The 20,854-nt window shown below is 31.0% G+C and overlaps 2 protein-coding genes across 10 annotated transcripts in view; one reads left to right on the top strand and one right to left on the bottom strand.

The window, feature by feature from the left end:
* The window catches only part of LOC143194049 (tyrosine-protein kinase transmembrane receptor Ror), a 236,152-nt gene that overhangs the window by 24,726 nt on the left and 190,572 nt on the right, over positions 1-20,854 (bottom strand). The window lies entirely within an intron of this gene.
* The window catches only part of LOC143194050 (uncharacterized), an 80,049-nt gene that overhangs the window by 5,628 nt on the left and 53,567 nt on the right, over positions 1-20,854 (top strand). For 3 of the 7 annotated variants that reach the window (XM_076400602.1, XM_076400600.1, XM_076400606.1), the window contains exon 2: positions 16,580-16,685. In XM_076400602.1, coding sequence (XP_076256717.1) covers positions 16,639-16,685 — 47 coding nt within the window. In that variant the 5' untranslated portion in view covers positions 16,580-16,638. Of the gene's footprint in view, positions 1-16,577; positions 16,686-18,808; positions 18,830-20,854 lie in introns of those variants that run through there. The other 4 variants (XM_076400601.1, XM_076400599.1, XM_076400604.1 and 1 more) reach the window with 2 other exon arrangements.

Raw genomic sequence — 20,854 nt, 5'->3', positions numbered from 1 at the left:
TTTTAGTGGATGCAATGATATTTCATGAATTAATTGAGAATTCCGTGTTCCCCAAAACCGAATGTTCTATTTATTGACGTGGCCAGTGAGAAGAAAATGGGCTTCATCGCTCATTATTAATTTGGACGAAAAATCTTCAATTTCACCACACAACCTTAGGATTGCATTAATGTACTCAACTCGTTGATTAGTATCTCTCGGTAGAAATTTTTGGACTAATTGAATTTTGTACGGGAACATTTTCAAATCAGTTTTAAAAAATTCGCCTTAAACTGCTTGCAGAAATGTGGAACTGGGAACCACATCTCCAAATTGATATTTCTGGAGAGTTACGAGACAATGAGGTCTGCCTGCTGCAGTACCGTACTGCGAAAAATTCGCATGTAATTCGCATTCGCATTTAATAAAAACAAGAAATTAAAGTTTACAAAAAAAATATATCAAAAATGTATTCAGCGTTTGATTATTCAAACACCATATTGATCGCGTTCAATAATGCGTATCACATTTCTGGATATTAATACAACAAAACGTGCCAAGACGCGAAAACACACTACCAAATCGATTATCAAACCAGTCGGCCTCAATAACTTAGACTGAAAGGCGAACCCGAATCTTGGTTAATTTCAGTTTTGACCATTTTAATCAATATTATAAAAATCAGCGTCGCTAAAGACACGCAAAATATCATAAAACAACTCCGTAAATAAATCACAAGATAACATGGTCTAGAACAGCTTTAGATATTTAGGGTAAATTGATATGACTCGGTGAATGGAGGCAAAACGAAATGTAACAGTGGTGTTTACATTATGCGACCGTTACTTATTGAAGTAATATAAAAATGTAGGAAATACAAAATAGATAAAACGGATGGCAGTGCTGTTACCTGGAGACGAGGCTTGGACAATCGAAGGTGGCACGTCTAAACCAAACGATGGTCGGTTAATGAATGATCGGAAATACTCTTCAATAACATCCCAGATAAACGTCTCGGGGTTGCCAGCTATTCGTTATCGGGTTCTAGTTGGCGCTGCTGGCACCCCGCCCGTGTTCAACATCTGGAATTATATTTCTGGGTATTTTGAAGACCGTAATTCCACTATGTAAAATTCGACATGCCTCAAGGTCGCTACAGATAAAAAAATGTTTTGAATTTTTTATATGTGAAAATAAGGCACGCAAATTTGTCGTAAGTTTCTGGAATAATTTGCCAATGTATTTGTTAGAAAAATAAATCACGAAACCGTATCTGGTATCTATTAGTCAAGAAATTCGGTGCTTGAATAATTTTTCAACTTAATCCGTTGGTTAAAAATTGGCTTTAATCACGAAATTAACTAGATTTAAAGAGTTAAAATAGAGAAAAATCATAATACATTGATGATAATTAATATAAGGTGGCTACTTTTTCAAGTTTTTCAAGTTTTATGGTGCTGTATGGAGGTTCCTTCTCAGAGATCATCAGATGATAAGAAAAGAAAGTTCTAAATATATTCCGTAGTAAATTCAGCTAACATGAAAAGCTAACTTTCTTTGCGGATGTAAATGATTGGTTAGCAAAGTCTGGTGAATAGTGTATCATTTAAAAGCTAAAAAATAGGTCACACATGAGTATACTAATGAGTTATTTCTGTGTGCTTTATTTTTACTTTTTTAACGAAGTGATCTAATTTTTTAAGTTATTATTGATTGCTTGTTTCCTATAATCACAATATTTCTACGTTTGCAGGCCAATTCAATTCTCAATCAATTTTTTTATTTTTTATTATTTTAAAGTTTCCTTTTACCAACGAGGGTTTATCTGTACTGGACTTACAGTTTAACGTGGTCTCCGAATCACAGTTCTCGGCGTTAAGCCTACCGACTGGCGAGTGACAAACTTAGAAATCGTGCCAGAAGACATCCGGTCTTACCCAGCTTGGATGATGGTCTGACTGAGATCATTTTCCTTGCCAGATTTTACACTCTTGCCTAGGAAAACCACAAATATTAAACTACCACAAATATAAATTTACGAGCATGCCCCAACAGGATTCGAACCCGCGACTATCGAAACAGTAGGTGGACCATCCTGTCGCCTTTACCACTGCGTGAACCAAGCCAATCAATTTTTGTATTCCACTCTTTTTTTTCTAAGTCAAAATAGTAGTATTTGGTACCACATATTTCAAAATTTTAAAATTGGGTTGCGGGTTTAGTAGTCAACTGTGCTTTTGTAGTGTACATATATATTAAGTGTAGTGGTTCATATGTTGGTGGACCCCTCAGAAATGTTGCGCTTATCGCAATATTTGGCGATCGCTAGAGCATTTAATGACCCAATACTGGAAACTACGTCTACTGTTTGAGAAAAAGCATTTTCCAAGATTATTGGAAAGTTTTTAGACAGCGTCGATTAGAAATTGTATATATTGGTCTAGAAGTAATCCAAAAGAGCTATATAGATGATAGTCCAAAGGTATTTGGTGTGTTTTACGTTTTTATTATTTCGTTTAGAGGACTAGGTAAGAATGTATGGAAAATTATTGGAGAATTATTGGAGATTACTAGACAAACTATATACAATAAAGATAAAATATAATTTATTATTGTTCTGTTGTTGTATCTTTTTAAATTATTCGATTTTAGTCAACTGAACCCACAATATAAAATATGTGTTAAGAGTTTCAGTTTCAGTCCTCAAGCTATGCTGGAAAGAGCCTATAACACTATTTTGGAATCTTGAAAAAATCTCTGATATTTGTTTGTTGTATTAAACATAACCTATCCTAAAGCCAGACAAATAATGTTTTAAAAATAATAGAGTGGTTTATAACTACACCAATTACTCTTTTAACAAAATGCATAGATAGGCATTTCCTGAGCTCGAATTTACTCTAAAAAAATTCCCCAATGCTGATCCCCTTTGATGTTCTATTTATAATGTTGTGTATCAATGTTTTGAGGAACTGTATTTCTGTGAGCAAAACGATATTTCTTCTCTGCTTACCTAGCGCGGATAGTTTATTGGTCAATTGTCAGATTGTTTTCGGGTTCTTACTTTTGGTGTGTATAATTGAAAAAAGAAAAATAATCAAGAAAAAATCACCTCGCTCCAAGCTTTTGCTGTTAAAAAAATAAAGGAACTGATGAATGTGGACTCGTAGGAATTGTTAGTATTAAAAAATAGGTAAAAACTGTAATAAATACATAGTTTTAAGTTGTTTTTTATTGTAACACTGCATTGAAACGAGTTCTTAGGTATTTTGTTTATTATGCCACTGGCATTGAACTCCAATAAAGCATGATAATCATGAAAGATTTATAACAAATGAAGTTGACTATTAACATTTTAGTGAATAAATCTGCTATGAGTCAAACATATCGAACTTTTAAACCATATCTTCTCAAAAGAAAACTGTTAATTTCAGCTCATGAATAGGATATTTAACAACATACGGATTCTAATGCTGAAGATATCTGAATGCAAATTAATAATAAGACATCAAAATCAAGCTCAAAAACGATTTCTAGATATGTCAAAGAAGGGCCATAGAAAACTGGAGAGTGGAAAGTCTAAAAATAGGCGATAGATAGAGTTTGTGTTGTAATGAATTTAGGCTCTCGGTGTTGTTTTGTATTGCCATTCAACAAGCCGCCAATTCTCGCCATAAAACAAAATAGTTTTTTGAAGTAAATAGTAATTTGTGTTCATTCGAGTTATTAGAAGACGTGTTAATAAAAATACTTTAAAGTAACTCCATCAAGAGCTACACAATCATTCCAGCGCCGCTGTAATATTTCAATAGCTCTTTTGTAAAACGATTTATCTTTTACCTGAAAATATGCCTGTCACTAGCTGTTGCCCACTCAGAGACGATCGTTTTGATTCCGGAGGGAAGTGATGGATCTATGTTTCATCCATTGTCACATATCGACGCAAAAATTCCGGTTTGTTAGGTTTAACCATGGACAAATATTGCTCAAAATCATCAACACGTCCTTGTTTTTGGTCAACAGTGAGCAAACGTGATAACCACTTTGAATAGAGCTTTCTCATAGTCAAATCCTCATTGAATATAAAACCAGCACGTTCTTTTGATATTATTACGATGTTAGCCAACTTACGCTACTTCACTTTCCGATAATTTAAAACGATTTTGCGGATTTTCGTGTCACCACCTCATTTGGACGTCCACTGCGATCTGCATTATCGGTGTCTCTACAACCACGTTTGAAGTGAGTAGAGTGCTTAGAACATTTTTCAAGCCATCGCTTTACTTGAACGGTATTTTTCCCATCAAGAAGCAGTGTAAAATTAAAATACGAAATTGTCCATGCTCTTGAATAGATACTATGAAATTTTAACAGCTTTCTTTTGAAGGTTAGTACTAACTGAAAATGCTGTAAATGCAATAAAACTAGCGCCATCGATGTGTTAGGCCCAGGATTTTTCAGTCAATGTTTTAGTAATAAAGAGCAGATAAAATATTAAAAATTAGACTCTCCGATACAAAAGCACCAAAACAAACCCAGTAAAAAGTATTTTATTTAGCACAAAAAAGTTTAATGTCATTTTTGAAAAGAATATCGAAAAGTATCGATATATCGGACAAAAAGATATCGGCGAAAAATATCGATATTTTTTTCGATATCCCTAGTTTAAGATGCTTGTATGAAGAAATAAGGTTAACTTAACAGTAAGAAGTGCGGTAAGAACAAAGTAACTTTTGCATACAAAATTGGTTTAGTATAATATGTATATTCATTAAATTAGTTAAAGTTGATATTGACCGAAATAACGGGTTAAAAGGTCCAACCACTCTAACTTCAAAAATGTTTCAGTTTTTCCACCCGAGTGTTAAAAATAAATTGTATTAATTGGTTTTCCATTTTCCTTTCATCAAAAATTAATTCCACAGCCACCTATATTCTAACTTAGTACTTTTTGTCATTTGTATTCATTTTTAAAATCGTAAACATTTTCAATTAAATAATATTATGTTTTCTTCGCCATTAAACAACACTCACTTCCCATTTTTCTCGCTTTTTCGATTTAGTTTTACGACTCGATACCAATAAAATCACGGGCCCATTGTTACCACCGTTTCCCGTCGTTGACCAAAAATCGATAAATTCCAACAAACAATTTAAAAGCCTTAAAAATAAAAGTACCCAAGGCTCGTCGATGATTCAAAGTAACGATCAATCAAGTTTATCAATTAAAGGATGAACGAGTTAAACTCATTTTAAAAGAGGAATTCATAAATTTTCCTAAAAATGACGTGAAAAGACCGCCGTTTCTCAGTTTTAATTAATCGAATACCGAATATCTTGGCCGAGGAAAAAACATTCTTAATGTTTTTTTAATCTGCCGTTCGCAAGGCAACATTTTTGATGAGATTTTAATAAACAGTTGTAGAGTAAATATGTGTTGGGGTACTACTATAAAATTGCGGCTTTATTATGTTTCCGTCAAAATTTATGACCAAGAAAAATGTATTTATGCTACTCATAGGAAAGTACAGATCTGTAATAACTCATAGCGCATATAAGAGTTTGTGATAAATAAATATACGCGAATTAGTTTATTTATAAGAAAATAAAGATCAAACGTAATAATAGAAATTCTTTCTAATGTAGTTTCTTTATTATTTTAGAACTTACTTTAGCATAACAAAAATTTTATATTTTAAGTTAGGAATGCATTGTTGATTATTATGTATTTGTAAGTGTAAGTAAACAGTAACAATTAAATTATCCCGTGTTATGGATCAATGATATTTTTATTCACATTATTTTTTGTGATTCTTATGTAGACACTCGAAATGAACTGACCCTTAAATAGTTTTAATTCAATACTGCCAGAAAGACGAAAAAAAGTAAAAAACAATAAAAGTAATACGAAACAATAAAATTAACCGGTCATCTTGACTTCTTAATACGAGGGTTGTTATTTATATTACCGATCTAGTAATGAAGAAACTTGTCTGAAATGTCTTGTGTTTCAGTGAAAAACAATGTACTTTTCTATGCGTACCACTCGAATAACAGTAACCATAAAACACGCATTCTGAATACATCAAACTGCTTCTTAAGGTAATATTTCACAAGGTAATTTATTATTTTTATATGTGCGGGAATAAAAAGTCGTTTGGTTCCAAATCAGGATTCTACAGTCGGCTAATAACTGCTCTTATATTGTCATGATGGACAATAATCATCCATCTGCTACTTAATCGATTTTTTCTGAAATTATCCGAAGATTTCCACAAAAAATAGGCGTATATTATTTAGAATTGGCAGTCCTATGTTGCTCTAAGACTACAATAGCGACAAAATACGCAAAAGTGCTTCTTCAGTGTCATTTGTCTCGTTATGACAGACTTATACTTATTCATGTCTTTATATCATATTCATGCATAGCATATATTCATGTTATATTGATAATTTATGTCGAAAGTTATTTAAAATAATGTATATTAAAATTATGTTAAAAATATTCATGAATTTATTAAATTTTTTGTTCGAGATTAAAGTTACTGTGGACTACACAAATCGTGCTCAGATTACGAAATGTTCCGAAGAAGGATATGTTGGACAATGATAAATTTCCAGTGAAAATGTTATATCGTCCGACTAATAAGGTCACGGTTACAGGCTGTGTATTTAAGTAAATGGGGCCATGTGTTAAGATGAATGGTGTATCGAATATTATAAAAAGTATCGATATATTGGCGAACAAAAAATGTTGATACCAAATCATACAGAATTCTCTTGATGGCGGGGGGAAAATCCCAAAACAAAAATTCGATACTCTCTTTCGAAAACAACGGTTTTCAATATCGCTATTTTACTTTACACCTAAACATTCATACTCTCATTAACATATATATTTCTTTTAAAAAAATGTCGAAAAATATCGGTCACATTATTTGCAACTTTGCTGTTTGATTTTGTCGTTTGTACTACCATTCAACAAGGCACCTTTTCTCTACATAAAATAATATTTTTTTCAAGTATAATAAAAGTGCTTGTTATTTCAAAGCTTTCACAAATCATAATTGGCGCAGTCATTCAATTAATAGGAATAAAATTAATTATCTAGAAGGAAACATTTACCCAGCATTTACCCGCAGCTACTCGAAGTATTCGGCCAGGCAAAAGTATCGCAGCTAAAGTTGTAAGGTCACAAAAGTTGCAATGAAAGCATTTAGCCATAAATCACAACAACTAAGAAATAGTATGTAGATTCCTGATACAAGCAGATTGAAATTTCTGTGAATTCACTCAGCATGCGCGATGCTCATCAGCAGACTAATTGAATTTGGAGTCACCAAAACTTGAGAAACCATTCCACATACGGATACCACGGAAATTTTTTTACTTTTTTTATTTATTATTACTCTTAGTAGTTCTACAATCTGCCCAGGGAGCAATAAGTATTTGTTATGTTTATATTATATATACATGGCATGTAGAAAATCACTTCATTAAGCGATCTTTTACTTTAAACTGTATAAAGATAAAAATGTTCTGGCCTACATACATGTTAAAGGCCATTGTAGTCAAAACAAAACCGACACAACCACTTAAATATATATACGAAACATAAACAATAAACGCCAAAGAAGAAAAGCCACGTATTCTGATAAATTGCTTCAGAAAAGTTTATTTAAACGTAAATATTTATGGTCATTGTTCAGACGGCCACGAAAATGTATTTTACGTATTTTACGGAACAGGACTATTCCTCTCGATTGATCCATCGGATCTTTTTATAGATTCCGAGATATAAAGCAGGTAACTAATGTTCCTTACTATTTTATTATTGCTGTCCGTTCATTTTTTTTCTGTTACTGAAAAATACGGGTGAATAATGTATCATATACACAATAAGTTCGAGTAAGAATTTACGATCGTGCTGCAAAGCAGAAAAAATCATATATTCCTGCTAATGTATTACATAATTAACTGCGAATAATTGATATACTTTTACTGTATACTTTAATAAAATGTTTGTAGCAGCGGACTCGGTCATTTTTTCACGTACACATTCCTACAAGTGATTTCAACAGGAATGGTGTATACATGATTTATTGCCTGGAAAAATATTTATGTTAGAATACTTTAAAAAACGGGTACCTACAAATAGAAAAATGATCTTATTAATTCATTTGAAACATAAAAAAATATTTGGATATGAGGCTTCAATTGGCTAAATTGACATTTCTTTGGTTTTAATTTTGGTTAGACAAAAGCTAGATGCTACGTATAGTCCTTCAAATTTAACACCCAATGCACGTCATAGATTATGTCGACTATACTGCCAAAAGCAGTGTGTAAAATATGTAAAATTCGTCTTAAATTCGGAGCAGATTTTTCTTTTCATTTTACCCTAGTTAAAAAGAGACAAAATGCTGTCTGATGCGTCGGAATATATTACCAAATTAATTTATAAAATTCGACTTGTGTTGGTACTGGTCGACACTGTTTTCAAATTACAAAATTCTCTAAAGAATCATTCTTTTCCAAGTTAATGTTGTAACGCTACGATGTGCTGACGGCATAAATATTTGGACGTACATTGCCTGATTCAGTGGATAGACTATATGGCGCTTACTATAAGACATCAAAATAACTTTTTAAAATATTTGCAAAAGATGCCGTGATTAGTGTTAAACAGCATCGGGACATCTAATAAATATACTCCCTACGAATTGCGGAAATATCCATTCGCCATATTCTTCTGGAGTCTTTCTAAACGTTACCAGGGCCTTCAATATCTGGAATGAAACGTTATTTTCAAAATCAAGTCTTACTTGGAAAACAGGTCAAGATTAATGAAAAATTATCAACCAATAAGGGTCCCACAGAGCCAAGTCCTGAACTATTGAAGTGGATAGTTGTTGACAAGACATTTCGCTGAACCGTAAACAAACTTGTTTACTCCTTATCTAGTCAACCCTTTGCCAACACAATATCTGAGAAGCGCAACTTTTTGTTTATTGTGAAAAAAGTGTGGTTGTCGTACGATGGCTTTAATAAAAACATGTGGCAAAGAACGCGAAAAAAAAAACAGTAAAATTTGAAGATGCTGAGTTGGAAAGCTTTATCAGGCAAGATTGGTATTAACTAGCGTTGGGAACTATCGACTGAAAACAGTCGATAGTCAAAAAACTAGCGATTGAAAATAGTAATTACTATTTTCAGTAAAATGCACGGTTCGACTGTTTTGTTCAATTCGTGATGTCAGACGAAGATGTACGAACCCTTTCCTGTAAAAATTGTGAGAGAGGAAAGCACGGAGATAATAAGCTGGACGGAGATGTACATATTCCTTCACGTACTAACTTTAAAAAAGAAAAGGAAAAAAATACTGAATACTGAACTATTAACATGCAATTAATAATTTCATTTTAAACGAACTAGAATTACTTTTATATTTGAATGTTCTGTGGATCTGTAAAAAGGAATGTAATTTTTCTTTGGAACGGAATAATACCCCACAAATGTTTTATCGTATTTTAATATGTTAATTGCTATTTTCAAATAATATATTATAATAAGTATAGACAATACAATAGAACTTAAACAATACTTAAAAACTAATGATGTACAATAACCATAAATACTAAATAAAATTTAAAAATATAATTAATCGTAGAACAAAAATCATGACACAAATAAAATGATCGCACAATAACTACTAGAGCTTTTTTAAATAAAATAAATGCTTTATTTATTATTGAACGGAAATATTTTTTAACAAAAATCGAGAGAGTAATCGAAATATTACCTATTATTGCCATAAAAACAGTCAAAAGTATTTTACTGTTTATCATTCACAATTTTAATCTTTTTACCCCATTACATTAGCAATATTGAAAAATATCGTTCCAAAATGCTGCTATATTAATAGACAATATATTGTTATTTACAAGCAAAATGCCAAAAAATAATAAAACTATATATTTTACATATAAACCTGTTAGTATAAAATTGGGTACATTTCTGTCAAGATCACGGCTAGGACGACAGAGCCAGAAAGTTAAAAAATCAGTCGAATGAAACTAGTAGAACCAAAAATAGTAACCTAAAAGTAAACGACTGAAGTTGATAGTAAATAGTAACAAAAATCAGTCGGACCGAAAATAGCGATTGAAAACAGTCACTGGTAAAAAGTAGCAATATCAGTGGAATCAACAATAACGACTGAAACAGTCGTAAGTAAAAAGAAGTCAATTACTAAACAGTCGATAGTTCCCAAAACTAATATTAACCTATAAAGAGTCTGAGTTGAAACTTGGGATCTTGGATTTCGTATGAATTCAATTCAAGAGACCAGAACGCCGTTTTCTCAACATACACTACAACAGCTCAAAAATGCGAATAAAATCGTAAGAAATATGCGGTATGCTATAACTTCAACGATTAATCTAAATATTCATAGTAAAAATTATGGCTGTGTATTTGGTAGCATGAATTGATGATGCAATTGAGCCGAGTATTGAAGTTTAAATGCTCCAATATGCTTAAAAGAAGCGAAAGGAATATATAGTATATAGAAACAAGATGTAAGAGTTATCCAAAATTATGTGAATAAAAAATACACGAAAATAAGTTCGAATGAAATTTATAACAAAACTACGAATTACTATTACCTGAATTAATTAAAACCTTACGAACTATTAATAATTTTTCATGTTGCTGTCAATGAGAACATTCAAGCACCGAAACTCATCCAGCATTCAAAATTTTAACTTATTAGAAAACCGTCAAACTGTCTGAAGTTTCCGGAATTCCCTCGCAGCACCGGACAGTATTAGGGCGCTGTCTATTTTTGGCCACGTTGTGGCCAGGACGGAAATTAATCAAATTCTCGGTAAAACACGAAAAGCACAACATCGATCGGAAATTTTAATCAATGACATTGTATAGAGATTGCTCTCGCGTAAATTCATTTATTTTGTGATTTTGTACGTTATGAAATGTTCGTCTGTTGATATGTAAGTGTTTCTGAAGTAGGTATATCGATATATCGATATTTTTATTAAAAAAAAAATAAGTAAAAATCTTTTAAATATATTTAAAGATGTTTTTTAAAGATTTGAAAGACCTTTTAATAAACATTTAAAATTGGTACTTAATATGTGTATAAATGTACTTAACTGTTTAGTGTATTTTGGTTTCTAATTTCAAATATTTGTTTAAAACATCCCTATTTTTTAAAATGTTTAGAAAATATCGATATTTTCTTCCTTATTGCAAAAAATATTTAAAATATCGATATGGCGATTTTCTCTCCGCGGCTGACATCCTTATTCTGAAATTTAAATTTGTTTTGAGTTTTTTAGTATTTTGTTATCATATTTTCATTTATATATCATTTTGTTATCATCATTCATTCAAGTTATTATCTACTTCTTACTTAAGAATCGCAGTCTTTGATAAAAAATAAATTGATTTTTCCCTTGTTTTTTTTAAGATATTCTTATACATATGTATAATTTCGAGAATACGGGGACCGAAAAAAATATAGCAAAGTGACGTCAATTTGAAAACTATATTAGTGTAAAAAATATAAAAAAGTATTTAATATTTTCAATAAAAAATATACAAAAGCTTGTACTCCAGTTGTATGTATTTCCTTCAATATCATTCGTTAATCATTAAATTTGTTTAATTAGTATTCCTATTATCATTCATTAAATTTAAAAGGAACCTAGATTTGGAAAGCTATTTCTTTGTTGTCTAAGAAATAGTAATTAAAAATTAATTTTTTTATATATATTTTAAAGTCTCCTTTTACGAACTATGGGTTTATCTGGAGTGGGCCTAAAGTTTAACGTGGGGTCCGAACTAAGGTCCTCAGCATTAAGCCTACCGACTGGCGAGTGACCAACTTTGGAAATAATCCCAGAAGACATCCGGTATTACCCAGCCTGGTTACTGGCGTGACTGGGATCATTTTCCTTGTTGGATTTTAGACCATTGTCTAGAAGATTCGCAAATTTTAAACAATCACAAACATAAATTTGCGACCATGCCCCAGCAGGATTCGAAACCGCGGCTATCATAACAGTAGGCGGATTACCTATCACCTTTACCATTGCGCCATCAAGCCGGCTAAACATTTATTAAAACATTAACATTATGTATTATAGAATGAAAGAAATATTTTAATGGATTTTTGATACCATTAAGGTCATAATATAATAACCAGTGTACAGATTTGCTTTTCCATCTTTCTATATATGGCTCTTCCATATTGCTGTATGTAGCGCTCGATTATTTCTTGCATATGCACCAACAACAAAGCCATTATTAACTTGCAACATTGCAGCGTTTGGCAGAAATACGCTAGTCATAGTAAGAATTTCATCATTGAGGATGTTGAGACATTCAGTCACAGCTATTACAGATATTGCCGCCTAAATCATAACGAAACCTCCCCATGCTTGATTGTACGAAGCAGGCAGTAAGACTGTTGGCTTCTTTTGAGCTTCTCTATAGATAAAGCCGGGCATTTGCCAGACTATACTCTTGCCTATAGATATTTTCAAATATTCAATTTGACAATCAACTTTGATGATTATTTGAACAATCCACCATGACATGAGTAAGACAGATTATCTTCGTAATTGTGCTACAGAGTCGACTAATTGATTTAATCGAAACAGGGTGTATTCTGCGACAACAATCGATTCTTCAACAACATTGATCGAAAAATTATGATAAATGAAATTCATTACATTTATTAACTGAATATGACATTAAATACAAATAAATTATATATTAAAATTAATATGTTTACCACCATTACTCATATATGTTAAATATTACACGTTAACGAATTATAAAAATAATTTTGAAAACACGACGCTGACTGAAAAGTTCCCTACAGCTAATGAAAACGAGAAAAAAAATCTTGCCTTACGTTTAATTTACGCGGAAAATTCAAAAAATTATATTGCCGCTGACAATAACGATCCATATTCCCGAACTCAACAATAAAACAACGTCGAGAAGCTGGCGAAGACAAACGTGCCTAACGAAATGAATAAAAACATGTATATTTCGATAATCCAAGTTAAAGAAATAATAAATGAACAATAAAGTGTATATAGTAAACAAACGTTCGTCGAGCCGCCGAAAGAAAACATCCGCTTAATCTTAGTTTTATTACGGTTTATGACAGATAACATATGTGATTATTCTTACGTAAAATATTCCAATTAATAAACATCCATTAAAATCTGAAATAGATTCGGGCTCTTTGTTGCGACAGAGCTTTCGGTTTGGTTTTAAAGGCGATTAAACTTTACTATTGATAAGAAAACAATTTGAATAACAATAGTAATGATATTGTGAGTGCAGCTCATTTTCTCGACTTATTGACTATAAAAATGTGTAAAAATGTTTGGGGTTTAATTTATTTTTTCTTATTTATTATACATGAATTTTTGGAATTAAATTATGTAATTAATTTTTAATTTTTCAATTTTCATCGTTCAACAGAAAATGTTAGCCGGCTTGATGGGCGCAGTGGTAAAGACGACAGGATGGTCGACCTATTATTGTGATAGTCGCGGATTCGAATCCTGCTGGGGCATGGTCGTATATTTATGTTTGTGATTGTCCTAGGCAAGAGTGTAAAACGACAAGGAAAATGATCCCAGTCACGCCAGTAACCAGGTTGGGTAAGACCGGATGTCTTCTGGGATGATTTCTAACTTGGTCACTCGCCAGTTGGTAGGCTTAATGCCGAGGACTGTAGTTCGGAACTCACGTTAGACAGTAGGTCCAGTCCAAATAAACCATCGTTGGTAAAAAGGGGACTTTAAAATATATATATAAAAAGATAATGTTTAGTTCAGGGTTATTTATAAATACTTGCAATAATAACAGGCGATTAAACTATTGCCTACCTGTTGATTAAAAAATAATTTAAAGTAAAATTGGAAATAAAATGAAAAAAATGGTCCACCGGTATTTTTCCCATCTTTCAAGTAAAAGATTTGAGCCTGTGTCCTGTTCTGGCGTTATCCAGGAGTTGTATTACCTCGATATTGACATAAGAATGGAGACTGTTCACGTTTCCGTACAATTCTCTTGATTTCATGAGTGGCAGTCGGTATATGAAGGTCTCAGTTTAAGAAATCAGTCCTGTAGTATCTGGGTAGTATTGCTCCTACAATACTTCTCAAGACTTTGTGTTTTGTTATTTATACTGAATTCCGTATGTCCATAGCAATTTAATATGTACTGATAATTGTAATTTTCTTTCAATTAACATACTTATGTTTGAACTCCAGTTCTTTCCTTTATTACATGTTCCTTCCAGCGAAAATTTACATCAAGATTCATCCGAGATACTTAGTTTTGTTGCTATATGGAGTTACAAGTGCGCGTATTCTTATATGATTATACATGAATTGTACATGTACAAATTTAATTCTTTCATTAATTTTTATTTTCCAGGTTTATTTTACCAAACAATTTATGTTGTCACTTGCCTGTTGTAATTTTCTTTCGGCTTCTTCGCTATTATCTCCTACAGACAAAATCGTAATGTCACCAATAATGCCACCACAAATCTTTTGAGATAGTGATGCAGAAAAAATATCGATATTTTTTTCGATTTTTTTTGGCCGATATATCGATATTTTTCGATATTTTTTCAGAATAATTTAAATATAATTTTTAATAAGTACAATTTTTAAAGGTTTGGCGAATTTTGAGTACTTAATTTTAAAGGTATATTTTTTTATAATATCACTACTTTTTAAGAGATTTAGAAAAAAAAAATTTAAGCTAATATTTCACTATTTTTATTTTTTCTTAAAAATATGGATATATTTTTTTGTAAAATATCGATATTTTTTTAAAAATATCGAAAACGATAAATCGATACTCTTTTAAATATAGATATTTTTTCCGTGGCCAAGATCCCTACCTTGAGATATTGTACGCAGTGAACTTTGTTGGAAACAAATTTCACTCCCGCTTCGCAAATTACATATACCACATTTGCTCAATTAGCACACGATGACATTTGGTAACAGACCAATCACAGACAAAAAACTTGTTATTATTAACTCTAAACAACAAGGAAAATTTGTTGAACAAAACAAAGGAATGCTATATCACCATCTTTTGTAAAACGCTACTAATTAGTTTTTTCTAATATAATTTCGTGTATTTCAGAAACAATGCTAAGACTATTTTTATTACTAACTACAAATTAATCGATATTAAAAAAATATTATATTGAACTAGCTTTTAAACTTATATATTCATAGAATCTCACATAAATAGATAAATTACATTAATAATATATAGAGATGGCCATTTTGCTTAAGCTTCCTTAATCATCCTTTGATGGATATCAGACCCCATTATGATTTATCTCACAAGATTGTAAAATTTATTACTATATTTCATATTCTCATTCATAAATTTAAAAAAAATGGTATAGGTCGAGAGCGGAATTCCATTCAGCCACATATTTTATATTAATTAACTGAACAGAATTGAGAAGTGATTGAAATAATGAAGAGTATAAATTAATATTTTCTAGTAAATTTATAAATTCTGCCCTTTAAATAATATTTAAATCTGTAACGAAATAAAATGTTGAATTACCCGAGTTTCATATAATAGCTGCCAGTATGTGAAGATGTTTCACCACAGTTTTCTACTTCTAAAACATACGATATTGAACAAAGGTCAAGTCAAGCATCTATATAATCATGTGAATTTCATCTCCAAATTACAGACTATAAAGCTTAGAGGATTATATGTTTCAACTTGTTTAGATATCAACGATATTCGTTCACATTTAAATCCATTTTAAAGTTTGAAAGTGTGAAGTGACATAGTAATCTGTAGAATAGAATATAAAGCGCGGTCAGCTGCGGTCAATCGTCAATAATTTGTGGTTAAAAATAGAATTGTATCGACTTTGGATTAATAATGACGATAAATGGTTAATTTGTTGATAAAACTAAGCTAAGTTGTATGAATTTCTTCTATACTTCTATTCTAAAATAAGTCTAGTATTTCTTTATTAATCTTGTCGTATAATAAATTTTAAATTCCACTGTTCAGTGTTGGAAGGTTGGTATAATATTGATTAAGTTGTTTTTTACTGAAAAGTAATCCAGGATGAGCTTCTTTGAACCTAACTCGAGAAAAAGACAAATTACTGATACTTCAGTCTCCTTCAGTACTTGAAGATTCTTGACGAACTAATTTCGTCCAGGATTATACTTCATTTGCTTGTTTAGGAAGTTTCTTAATTAGTGTCCCGTTGAGCAATTGATATCAAACGTTGAAGGTCAAAAATTACAGGTTAATATACAATAGGTTTGAAGTTTGTATCAACATTATATATAATAATACAACAGTTTGATTTAGTAATAATTTTTAACGATTAAAATCGGACATATCAACCATTCTTCGCCAAAAAAATATTATCAGTTTATAAACTTTGGGATTTGTGTTATATTCCTATTATATGTTACACAATTTAAATTTTATTATACTTATTTTTCTAGTAAAATTCTTATTTACACATATTATTTTGTTGCAGACTCTTCTTATTTAAATGAAATCCAATACTTGTGATTGGTGTTCGGAATCCAATAAAATATGTTAAGGACAAGAAGAAAAGATAACAACGTCAAGCCGAATAGAAGGTAAATTGCCTTATAAATTATAACACACTGTATATATATTTCCAGTACCAAACTTATATTAATTTATATTTACAGTCGTTTGTTTCCCTCATTTATCCCTACCCGATTCCCTTTGAAAATTTCAACATTTTTAATATATCAACATAATTTACTAAGCAATTATTATGCCTGACACCTTGAACCTCACATAATTGATATACGACCTGTACGAAAAAAAATCCGATCTTACAAAAGGCAGAACTGCTCAGCAGGATGGAAACAATTACTCCCACACCCAGTGGTGGTCGAGAACGAAAGGAATTCACGGAAATGTCATTGAATGTTGCCGTTAAACGTATCTTACGTTTTTTTTCTAGTTTATCAAAAGGAGTCTCTAAGCTTGAAACAATGCACCATTACACAGGGTGTTAACCGTGACTAAAATTGCATAATGAGCTGATACCTCAATGTTAGAGTTAGATATTTTAAAGTTAATTGTAATTCCTATCTCGAAATGAAGGACAAATGAAGAAAACTTAAATTGAAATTTTTTTGCATCTTTAAAATTGCAGGGTTTGAAATATATATCGAGTTAAATAAAATATAGAAAAGAGGGAAATACATTTTTGTGAGCTTCATTGATTTTTAGGTAAGCAATCTTAAAGGATAATGACTTAAAATAATATTAACACAATTTAATTTTTTAAAAATCGATAGAAGAATTCAATAATAAATATTTTAAAAATATATACATAAAAAATTCGTCACAAGTTGATATATTATTTCGAGTGGTGAATTCATTATATTCTATTTTATTTGATTTTTATCGTTTTGTAATTTGAGCACAACTTGTGTTGTTTACAGTGACTTGAAAATTCTGCCTTCAACTTCAACTGCTTTCAACAACTAATGAACCAAATCCGACAAAACAGATTCGTACGCAATGCATTTCGAAGTAAATGATCGCCTGTTCCTTCAGATTAACTGTAGATGTAGAAATCCTGTAATTAGAACAACGTAGAACATACTTCATGATAATGGAAACTCCTACATCGGTTGAAACAACCACCCATTCGACTGTCCAAAAAGTCGAATCATCATTTGCTGTACAACCCCGATTTGGCACCAAGTTACTATTTGCTATTTTCTTGATTTATATATCAGTAATAAATTGTATAGCTAAAGTTGATCGGCCTGTAGAAGACATTGAAGCAATTAAAAACTAAGTTGTGGAGGTACCTCAATTAAAAACTGTTAAGTTGGTTCAAGCACCAGTGCACCATCATGGAGAATACTTCGAGAAACAATAAAGCCATATTCGTTAATAAATAAGTGTCCTTTCATTGTTAGGCTCAAAAAAATAAATAGTAATCCTCGTACCAAAACTTTTTCAAAGGTTCAAAAAAAACCCGACTTAAAATAAATAAGTAACTCACTAAGTAAAAAATAATCAAATTTAGATTGTTAATACACAAAAAATGCTTTAAAGTAAATTATATACATAATAATCGTTGTAATAACTAAATAAAAATAAACAAAAACCTTTTTTAATCTATCTACTACACGTATTTTATATTCTACTATATACACACAACACAACTACTATCTACTGACCATTTTGAAGTCGGTACGAGCAACAAATTAGATTTGTTTTGTTCGTAATTTAATTTTGTGTATATGTCGCGAAATATATTATTATTTTTGTATTCTTCGGGCTCGCCACCGACTCCAAACTATATACAACCGCACATAGTAACTCTTTTTTTGAAGTCGGTTAAAAATATATTTTAATAAATGAACAAAAAATGACTGAATCTTTCAACAAAGTAAGCAAAATGATTTTCACTTTATTATCTTGACGAAACCATTTAATAAAAAATAAATGAACCTTATAATGTAATATTTAATAAATGTTGGTATAAGATGACGATCCTTTACCTAATCATTAATATTAATAGCCCCTTTAGTTAACTTCGAACCCCAAAATCCTTTACCTATAATTAAAACGAACGACGTTATCTCTAAAGTAACACTGTGATGCGAAACACTCATTTCTCTCTCCTCTTGCACAAATTAATATTTAGCACGCTGAAGATTTTACCGATCCTTAACAACACGTTCATCTAACTTTCTTAATTTTGCAGGGATTCCAGTTTTAAATCTAGGTAAAAGTAGAGTTTGGCCGCTTTTGCAGACGATACGCTTCTCGCATCCGCACTAATTGCTAACAGCACGTTCATTGTTAAGAAAACCGGTGGTGGTGGTGGTGGTGGCAGCAGTGGCAACAGCATGGACTTCTTTTTGCCAAGTTTCGTTTTGAGAGGGTTTATTTTTTGCTGGCTGTCTGCTTCGCATTCAAATAAGAACGAAAGCAAAGGAGAAAAAAAAAACAATAATACCCCTGATGAGAGTGGAGAATTGTGCTAGCTAAAATTGGTGGCTTTTTTCGAACGGCCTTATTAGCATTCCTACTGTTTAGTTGCCGGGTAAATAGAGAGTTTCTCCACGATTTCAAATATTTAATTGACGGAAAACGGACATTGATTTAGTTTAGGTGAATTAAATACTTGTATTACGACCACAAAAGGAAATTCAATTTAGAAACTCGTAACTAGATCTTTAAACAAAAGCAGTAACATTATAAATATTTTAGTATTAATATATAGGCTGAAAAGTTTTTAGTATAAGTCGTCATTTCAAATATTTCGAAAATTTTATTAAATTTTGATTATTGTGTCCTTTCGGAAAATTAATATTGACTATATTGAGTCTACTGAAAGTTTTTTTGTACATATGTCATCAAGATGTTTAATGTATTGAGTGTCGCAATTTGTAAATTCGTTTTAGAATCGGACAATATTTCCCTTCCCATTTTATTCTAGTTAGAAAGAGACACAATGCTGTCTGATTAGTTCGAACACATAAACGAATGAGCCTGTCATAGTTGTCCGGTTGTCCGGTTGGTTAACTGTAGCTTTTAGATGTACTATAATGTTAAAATAAATTATATTTGATTGAATTATAGATTAATGATGTCCTCTTTGGCATTACTTCATTATAAACTAAAATTTTCATTACCATATTTAATTTAGTAAAAGATTTAAAGATAACTTATTATAGTAACTTAAGAAAATCATAGTAGACTGAACGTAGAATAATTCCGTTCAGTGTCGAAGCACATTTTCATTTAGAAGGTTATAAACATAATCAAAACTTAAATAATCTAAAAGAGAAATTTTAAAAACCGTTATAAAATCCAAAGGTTGCTCTTTGGTACTCTTTACGTTTTAAGCTTTCGCTTAACAGTAGTGTGTTCCAAAAGGGAAAAAATCCTTTATAAATAAATACTTTTCTGCCGTTTTTGTTTTATGAAAAGTACTTTAAAAATTAAACTATCCCAGTGGATATAAATCTATAAGTAATTTTACTGTAATATCTTCAAAACAATGAAAAACATTGGTGTGTTTTATTAGCAAAAACGTGTATTTAAATAATCTAAGTTTTATCTCTATTTTAACAATATTAATTAGAATTGGTATATTGAAATGAAAATTGAAAATCCTCGAACTCTGACCTGTCAATTGTGTGAATAATTATCTCAAAAAATACTTACTTCTATTGCAGTACCTTTATTTTTCCAAAAGGATAAACCTTAAAGCAAAAGTTAGGTTCAATAATATAACGTAATAACAATTGATATAGTTAATAATTACGACTTCTTTCAAAAAGTAATACATATCAATAGCAATTATTAAATTATATCGGATCGAATGATGTTGAAAATTGAAAAAAGTCGTATATGACAAGAAAACAGTTCGTTTCCACCAAATCGTTATTAAAGCAAACAAAGCCTAACAATAAATGTAAAAAACCAATAAAAGGTATTAATAGTAGAACCCTAAATTGATGATATGAGCTGCAATCACAAGCAGAATAAATTATGAAACCTTCTTCAAGAACTCATTCTAACAAGTGAAGTGTGACTGTTATAATTGCTGCTATACTACTGTGTTAAAAGAGTATTGGGCAAGTACATTATCTGACATGTGTGGTCAAAATGTTTGGCATATATGTAACCTGGACTTAATTCCCTTTGCCTTAATATAGAAAAATCTTTATTAGAAATAACACAAAATGTCAATTCTAAAAACACTATTCAAATTAACATTTAATTGGTTGATTTAAAAGAA

Source organism: Rhynchophorus ferrugineus, unplaced genomic scaffold, assembly GCF_030347505.1.
Source record: "Rhynchophorus ferrugineus isolate W39M unplaced genomic scaffold, kcgeb_rfMv2 rfM3, whole genome shotgun sequence".
Lineage (NCBI taxonomy): Eukaryota > Metazoa > Arthropoda > Insecta > Coleoptera > Curculionidae > Rhynchophorus > Rhynchophorus ferrugineus.
This window is presented reverse-complemented; position numbering and strand designations above follow the sequence as displayed.